The sequence below is a fragment of the Sminthopsis crassicaudata genome, chromosome 4 (assembly GCF_048593235.1).
Source record: "Sminthopsis crassicaudata isolate SCR6 chromosome 4, ASM4859323v1, whole genome shotgun sequence".
In the NCBI taxonomy this organism is placed as follows: Eukaryota; Metazoa; Chordata; class Mammalia; order Dasyuromorphia; family Dasyuridae; genus Sminthopsis; species Sminthopsis crassicaudata.
Genome location: NC_133620.1, coordinates 118,023,318 through 118,031,602, shown reverse-complemented (window position 1 = coordinate 118,031,602; position 8,285 = coordinate 118,023,318). Strand labels below are relative to the sequence as shown.

General features: G+C 48.2%; 1 protein-coding gene across 2 annotated transcripts; it reads left to right on the top strand.

Annotated features, from left to right (window-relative positions):
• The first annotated feature begins 309 nt into the window (after positions 1 to 309).
• Positions 310 to 7,777, top strand: NDUFS2 (NADH:ubiquinone oxidoreductase core subunit S2). Of its 2 annotated transcripts, none has more exons than XR_012489108.1 (14): positions 310 to 464; positions 1,172 to 1,278; positions 2,058 to 2,248; positions 3,346 to 3,466; positions 3,694 to 3,806; positions 4,011 to 4,085; positions 4,308 to 4,385; positions 4,533 to 4,618; positions 4,852 to 4,971; positions 6,323 to 6,452; positions 6,778 to 6,874; positions 7,061 to 7,144; positions 7,304 to 7,361; positions 7,486 to 7,777. XR_012489108.1 is itself a non-coding variant. In XM_074309223.1 (14 exons), the coding sequence occupies exons 1-14, from the start codon at positions 370 to 372 to the stop codon at positions 7,521 to 7,523; spliced, it is 1,407 nt and encodes a 468-aa protein (XP_074165324.1). In that variant the 5' UTR covers positions 310 to 369; the 3' UTR covers positions 7,524 to 7,777. The 2 variants fall into 2 exon arrangements, 1 of the variants encoding a protein (XP_074165324.1); XM_074309223.1 differs by having other exon boundaries at positions 6,323 to 6,466.
• The last annotated feature ends 508 nt before the right edge of the window (positions 7,778 to 8,285 follow it).

Sequence of the window (8,285 nt, the reverse complement as noted above, 5' to 3'; positions counted from 1 at the left end):
GCAGAGAGAGCTCCTCCAACATCCCGGTTTATACTGTGTACTATGGTACCTATAAGCCAAAGATGCTCCTCCCTTTTCCATCCCCTATTGGCTTGACTCTCGGAGATGGCGCCCTCGTTGCAACACCAGGGGGCGTATTTCAAAGACCCAAGATTCTTGCCCACAGTTAAAATGGAAGGTGCTCGTAGCGGATTCATGCAATGAAGCCAAGTCCCGGAACCCGGATGTACCCGGACACTCGTCGAAGCTTTTGCCCACTTTCAAGATGGCGTCTACACAGTGTCCAACCGTGATGAGAAGCCAAGGGAGTGACGTGTAGGGTCTACTTCCGCCCGGTTCTCCTTCCTACGGGCCTGCAGCGGCAGCAAGATGGCGGCACTGAGGGCTCTAGGGCAGCTCCGGACCCTGGTGGCCCCCGTGCTGCGGCCCGGCTCTGGGGTCCGGCTGACGCTTCAGCCCAGCAGGTGAGGAGGCGGCGGGAGCCTTGGTCCTGTTTCCCCCCCGCCCCGCCCCCACCTCCGGGGGCTGGGGACTTTGCCCTAGGCCTTCCGACCCCCCCTCGGAGTGAGTGACCCAGACTTATGACCTCGTCTCTCCCAGCCCCTCCTCCAGTCTTCCATAACCCTTGGTGATTTCCCCAATTTTGGGGTGGTGGAGAGGGTGCTCTTGGTGCACTCCGTGGACTTTCTCCTTCCCGGGTCCCTTTCATCTGTTGCCTTGAGATTGCCCCCCTTCCCCCGAATCTCCCTGGGACAGTCTGGGGGCGGCTGCATCGTTATCCCTGCGTCAGTGCAGTGAAGGCAGGGCCGGGGGCTTCCATCCCTCCCCCTCCCCGGGACGGCATGTGCTCCCTGTTCCCCGGGAGGCTGGGGTCTGTTCCCAGCTCCTTCCCCCGATGACCTTGGACAGCCTCCCCGGGAGCAGAACCCGGCACCCTTTAACCTCCCCTGGTCACGCAGTCACGTGAGCGTTGCCCGTAGAAATTATATCGGCAAGCCTCTGAGGACGAGGCCCGGAGCCTTACACTGCTTCCCCTCATTGGGATGGGAGGCAGGGAAGGAGTAAAAATGGTCCGGCAGTCCCTCAGCTGGCTTGTTCAGTTTAACTCCTCTAACGCTTATTAATTGACGCGCCCTTTGACCTTTGACCCTCTGACCTTTCTGATCTCTAGAGGAGCGCGGCAGTGGCAGCCAGATGTGGAGTGGGCAGAGCAGTTTGGGGGGGCTGTCATGTACCCAAACAAAGAAACTGCCCTCTGGAAGCCGGCCCCCTGGAATGGTGAGTCTGAGGACCCGCATTGTCCAGCCCGGAATTTTTCTACCGCAGGGGATATCCGAGTGAGCATCATCATGTTTCACCTTCCTGAGACTGTCTAATTTCCATAATGTAAACTAGCTCTTGTTTGTTGGCTAAAAGCTTCAAAAACTTTATCTTTAAAAATGACCTCCCTCCTGAGCTCCGCAAGCCACTAAGTCAGGCCTCCTGCCAAAGCCCTTCCCCAACTGGCCGAACCCACCTTTCTGATTTAGTCCCACGATTTACCAGCGTGGCCTCTGCCCCAAACGTCCTTTCCCATTTCCGTCTCCCCGCCATCGTGCGCTGTGGTTCTTTCTGCTCCTCCATGCCCTCGCCTTCCTCTGCCACACATCCCACACAGAGCCTTTCTGAGCTGCAGAGCCCAGGTAAAAAGCGACCTCTTTCATGAAACCTTCAGCCTGTGTGAGTTCCTTTGACATTACTTGTTTCCCTCATGTTACTTGTTTTCATGGTAATATTTTTAATACCTGAAACTAGATACCTTAGACTATAAGAAATTAGAGAAAGTAAGATTTGGGGTCCCTGCCCTCGAGGAACCAAGGCTTTTCCATGCTTTTCCTTTCCTTTGACTCCAGAGTGTTTTGAGTATAAGAAGAGGAAGGCAACAAAATTGACATGCTAGAGGTTTAACATTGGGCAGGACCTGCCTGATAATAGCTTAACCCTTTTAATCCTTGAAAGAGTCCCAGAGGAGTCACCTTCTGGCCCTATACTTCCTCTTCTTCCTCCCCTCCCTCCAGATGTCGACCCTCCAAAAGACACAAAAGTGGCCAACGTGACCCTGAACTTTGGGCCCCAGCACCCAGCAGCTCACGGAGTTCTTCGACTAGTGATGGAACTAAGTGGAGAAATGGTGCGGAAGTGTGATCCCCACATCGGCCTGCTTCACCGCGGCACTGAGAAGCTCATCGAATACAAGACTTACTTGCAGGTGTGAGGAGCGAATACAACATGAAGATGTGGGGTGGTCTCAGTCCTGAGACCAGGACTCTCATGGATGCTGTAGGGCCGTGGGGGAGCATGGCCTGTGCCTTTTTCCTATTAAGGCACATGGGAAGATTTGGGGACAATGGAAAGCTTTGCCAAGGTTGATTGGGCTTGGATTCAGAAGTAGAAGCCATGTTTCTGAACTTCTCTTGCGTCACAGATGGTTTCCCAGAGCAGGGACAACGTGAGAGACGTCATCTTTTTTGTTTAGACATCTCTATGTCTTCCAGCTGCCTGTGTTTCCTTTTGAAATGTTGTGAGTCAGAATGAGTAGGATAGAGAAGTTATAGCTGTTGCTGGCTTGTGAGATGGAGGAAGGAGTGAATGGGAACTATGACAACCAAGTGGTGAGAGTCAGGGATTTTGGTTTGAGGCTGGAGCCAGTACTTTTTATTTATTTATCTTTAGCTTATGTGACGGGAGAGGGAAGAGTCCTAAAGTGAAAGATTGTGAAACTGAAACTTAATGGTTCAGTAATGGGGTCAAGTATAGCGACTGTGAGATTCCCCCAGAGGCCTGAGAAAGATGGTTTCTGGCCTCTGGATCTTCTGAGTTAAACTCTTTAGCCATGCTCTACGTCACAGTGATAGCCAAGAAAGAACAGATTGTCCTGAAGGGATCAGCTCAAGCCCCACCTCTTCCTGGAAGCTACGGCTTGGACAGCTAACCTTAGGAAAAAGGCTACTCTAATTAGAACATATTCTGCCTTTCTCAAGACCCTATTCCCTTTAGACCCTATTCTTGACAATTTCTGTGATCTTTCTTCTTAGTCTCACTTCCAACTTGTTTAATTTCTTTTCTTCTGTTAGACTTGGGAAAGAAATGATGATTTGGAAGTTTACGATATCATGTAGTTGCCTCCTTATTTGGGAGGCTATTAGAATATCTTAAATTTTACTAGGGGGTCAAGGGCTTGGCAGACAAGTGTGGCTTGGTTCCTGGAACCAGTTCAGAAGAGCATTTGCCCTGGTCAGACAGGAAGTCTGTAGTAGGATATGCGACATGGCAAGGTTTCCCTTAGTGTCTTTCTTCCTTCTATAGGCCCTTCCATATTTTGACCGACTGGATTATGTGTCCATGATGTGTAATGAACAGTGCTATTCCTTGGCTGTAGAGAAGTTACTTAACATCCAGCCTCCCCCCCGGGCTCAGTGGATCCGAGGTATGTCTCAGTCTTCTTGGGTGTCCAGTCTGGGGTGATGTATCCTAGGCCTGTTATCTTACCTGTCCTGGAGAGCGGTGAATAGAAGGAATCCACTACTTCCTCATTGATGTTTAAGAGCTCTTGAGCATCTCAGACTGAAGTAGGCCCCATTGGCTTTTCTGAGGTAGTTCTGATTCCTTAGTTCTCAGATATTTTTCTGCTCCTTCTTCCCTCTCTCCCCTTAGTGCTATTTGGAGAGATTACACGGTTGCTGAACCATATTATGGCACTAACAACACATGCCCTGGACATTGGGGCCATGACTCCCTTCTTCTGGATGTTTGAAGAAAGAGAGAAGGTATGACTAGACACAGATTAGAGGTAGTTTGGAAAAAGTATAGAAAAAGGTTCTGAGTGTGAGGTTGGGAGAATATACCTGACATACGGAATAATGGCCAGGGGACCAGCTTTTTGGAAGTTATCTTTTTTTTGTAGTAGAATGCTACAGGTATACTTGGGGGGCCAAGGACTTTATCTCTGATTTTCAGTGTGTCCCCTCTAGATGTTTGAGTTTTATGAACGAGTGTCAGGGGCACGAATGCATGCAGCATACATACGTCCAGGAGGGGTGCACCAGGTAAGAAGAGCCTCTTCCATAGTTCCTGCCATACTCCCATCCCTTTATTCCTCACCTTTATTCTCTCTGGCTACAGTATTTTAAGACTCCCTGACTGGAGATAATGGGAAATTAGATGTAGTCCCAATATTCCATGGGGTAGGAATGAAGAAGTTTGGAACTTTGTTTCTCTGATATGCCATTGTCCTTTTCCTTATTTCATGGCCTCAACCTGACCCTCAGGATCTGCCCCTTGGGCTCATGGATGACATCTATGAATTTGCCAAGAACTTCTCTCTTCGAATTGATGAGCTTGAAGAGGTAAGATAAAGGGGGAAAGGGGAAACCTGCCTGGGCACTACTAAAACTTTCTCAAGATGGGGTGGATGGATACTAGACTTTGAGTCTACAAATAAGAGATGCCTAGTATGAAATGAAATGTTGACACTTCTTTCCTTGGGATGGCAGATGCTAACTAATAATCGGATTTGGCGGAATCGAACAGTTGACATTGGAGTGGTAACTGCAGAAGAGGCCCTTAATTATGGCTTCAGGTCAGTAAGGAGCAAGGCAGGGCAGGGATGAAGCCCCTTGTGCAGGACCCATAAATGAAGAAACTGGTCTCTTTGGATGGGAGACCAAGGTAGCTCCTTACTCTTGACATTTGTGGTTGTGTCCCTCTTCTGGCTTCCCTTCACCTTGGGTGTGAGTCTGGAGGGAGCATGAGAATGTCAGCATTTTTCTTCATTGTACAGACTGTAACCTCTGCTTTCCTCCTCTTTGATAGTGGGGTGATGCTTCGAGGCTCTGGGATTCAGTGGGACCTGCGGAAGACTCAGCCTTATGATGCATATGACCAAGTGGAGTTTGATGTTCCCATTGGTTCCAGAGGAGATTGTTACGATAGGTAGGACAGAGCCACCTTCCAACTTCTGTCCTTCTTCCATTTTTGAACTCAGTCTGACCTCAGTCAAGCACTGCATTCTCTTCTCTATATCACACTTCCTTGAGTAGGTCTGGCTGATGGACTTTTATTTTACTTTAAGAAAACTAATAAGTAAACTTGTTTGCCTTTTTTGAGATAGTTAATGGTAACCAAGCAAGGATCAGAGTCTAATTCTTACTCCTAGTCCACTGATCTTTATCACTTCCAGAGTCCTCTTAAGTGAATGTTCACTTTTTGGAAGATTGTCAGGGTAAAGTCTCCATTTCACAAATGAGGAAATAGATCTGAAGAAGTTGTGGCTTCTTCAGAATTCACAGGGCTGGAGGGGTCCATGTTACAAAATCTAAGTCTGCTGTCTCTTAGTTTCTTCTTCCTCCTCTATCACTCCTTCAGTTACCATTGCCTTTCTCCATCCTAGGAAGGGCCATTGGCTGGAGTGCTGGCCAGAGAATTGGGACAGTCTTGAGTCTGTGTCCAATCTCCCAGCCTCTGTTTTGTCTCTGCTCATAGGATGCTAAATGCCCTCTAGCACCCTCTGAGAGGACCTTAGGGTGACTCCAGGGATTTAGCAAATGCCTAGTGAGCAGATACTTTGTCCCTACTTCCAGAGAGCTTGCACTCCATTGACACCATAGAGATCATTTATCTGTAGCCAGCACTAGAATACTGGGCTGGGAATCCAGAGGGCCTGAAGGTGAATTTGCCCCAGATGTTTAGCTAAACTGTGTTTACCAACTCTTGGCTAAGATGCTTAGACTTCCTTTGTCTCAGTTTCCTCATCTGTAAAATGGGCTTTAAAACAGTATCTACCTCAACGAATAGTTGTATGAGGATCACGGGAGATACTATATATAAAGCTCTTTGCAAACTATAGATTATTATATTAGTGTTGTTTATCCTTTTTTTTTCCTCTAAGACAACTATGACATTGGGAGGCGATGCCATGATATGCTAGTGAGCCGGATTTAGGGGAAGGTGGGCAGTGCACAACCCCAGGCTCACTGTTTCCTCTAGAGCTGGATCTGGGGCCAGACCTAGATCAGCATGGCTGGAGAGGGCCCTGATAGAAGGGTCCTCTATTTGGTGGATTGGGACTTACAGCTTCCCTAAGATGTAACCAGAGGAAACAAAGAGAAGACAAGTGTATGTGTGGGGGGGAATCTTGAAAGGTGACTGGAATATATGCCAACTCACACTAGGAAGAAAATCAGAGGTAGAGAGCTCTAGGATATGAAGCTGAGAGCAGCTACTGGGTGGAATCAGCTAGTTTTTCCAGCCAGAGCAGGTCTCTGACTTTTGTTGTGTCTATTAGGTACCTGTGTCGGGTAGAAGAGATGCGCCAGGCTCTCCGAATCATTCATCAGTGTCTTAACAAGATGCCTCCCGGGGAGATCAAAGTGGATGATGCCAAAGTGTCGCCACCAAAACGGGCAGAGATGAAGGTTGGGGATGGAAAGTGGTCTGGGAGGGTGAACGGAGGCCAGAGAGAGAATGGAAGTAGGGCAGGCTTCAAACAGTCTCAGGCCCTAAAAGTATCAGCTTTGGGAGGCTGACACTGCTTTTTTCTCTGCTGATGTCTCATCTGCACACTCTGCTCTCTATGTTTACTCTTAGACTTTGTTTGTTTGTGGGTACTGATTATCCTGTTAGGGTATTCCCTAGGGTGGCTTCCCTGTTTCAATAGGGCTTACACATAGGACTCTCCTTAAAGGGTACCATCTCTTTGATTATAACTGAGTTTTTTACTGTCCTTTCTTCCTTCTCTAGACTTCCATGGGAGTCATTAATACATCACTTCAAGCTCTATACTGAGGGCTACCAGGTTCCACCAGGTGCTACATATACTGCCATCGAGGCACCAAAGGTGAGAAGTGCCATAGAGGGGAAGACTTCATGATAGGCATCCTGTAGGCATTTGATGAATGAATGCTGATTATGTTAGAAAACAAACATGAGAGTGACAAAGATCAGAGGAACAGAAAATGAGCAGGAATTTGCTTTTTTGGGGGGGAATCAGGATTATGACCTCTCCTTGCATTCTTTTGCACAGGGAGAGTTCGGAGTATATCTGGTTTCTGATGGCAGTAGCCGCCCCTATCGATGCAAGATCAAAGCCCCTGGCTTTGCTCACTTGGTAAGAACAATAAGCTCCAGGTATTCTAGATCCTAGGGCCTACGAGGGGCTGATTCCCTACCGACCCCGTCAGTGCTCTTTGTTTTCTTGATTCTGCCCAAATATTAATCATCTGATATTCTCTCTCTCTCTCTTTTTTTCCCCCCCCACATTCCCCAGGCTGGTTTGGATAAGATGTCTAAAGGGCACATGCTGGCAGATGTGGTGGCAATCATAGGTATGGTGCCTTTGGGTGGGTGGGCATAATGTCCTGCATTGGCTTGAGAACTAAGATTGAACATAGGGAATGAAAGACCTTGTATGGCCCCTGTAGACATTTGTTTCTTTTTTCTACCCTCTAGGTACCCAGGACATTGTATTTGGAGAGGTAGATCGATGAGCAGGAGAGCAACAACTTCTGTCTGCTATATCCTCACTGATTACCATCTCCTGAGGGAAATGGGAGGGCAAGACAGAGGGAGAGAAAAAGTGAGAGAGAGAGAGAGAGAGAGAGAGAGAGAGAGAGAGAGAGAGAGAGAGAGAGAGAGAGAGAGAGAGAGAGAGAGTGTGTGTGTATGTGTGTGTACTGAGTAGTCTGAGCTTCTGCTAAGAAAAAGGAAATGACAATAAATTAGCCGCTCTGCGGTCCCTGTGTCCAGCTTCCCTTTCTGTTCTTCTATTCTTTACTTTATTTTGCTTATGAAACTAATGGGTTTTTCCAATATCCCAGGGAGGAAGGACAGGGAGAGGGCTCGGGCATTTTCAACCCCTCCTTCCTACCCATCATCAGCCTCAGATCTGTTACCACCCTTGCCCCTACCACATGTTCTTTCCACTTCTTCTTTCCCTGTCTTCTCTGTTGTTCCCCTTTTCTCTCCTGTCGTTGCAGAGCTGCTTTAGCCTCCTACCATGAATTTCCATTCTTGTAACTCCCATGCCCTAAGCCTTGGGTAGGTGCAGGAAATGCAGGGAGAAGGGATGTGATACACCCTTGGGGACCATCTATATATAGCCCAAGGCATGTGTCCCCCTGCGGTACACAGAATTCGATGCTGCGCTGGAGTGGACAGAGAAAGCTGGGGCCAGTCTTTTCCCTGTGGTTGAGAGGGTTCGCTCCTGGGGTTAGAGGGTTTGGGGTCTTCAGGGTCTCAGGTTCATAGAT

Bases quoted from the DNA above. Each gene is read 5' to 3' on its own strand.
- NDUFS2 (XM_074309223.1), top strand. From the start codon at position 370: ATGGCGGCACTGAGGGCTCTAGGGCAGCTCCGGACCCTGGTGGCCCCC. The intron at 4,972-6,322 runs GTAGGACAGAGC...TGTGTCTATTAG, and splicing joins AGAGGAGATTGTTACGATAG to GTACCTGTGTCGGGTAGAAG. The intron at 6,875-7,060 runs GTGAGAAGTGCC...TCTTTTGCACAG, and splicing joins CTGCCATCGAGGCACCAAAG to GGAGAGTTCGGAGTATATCT.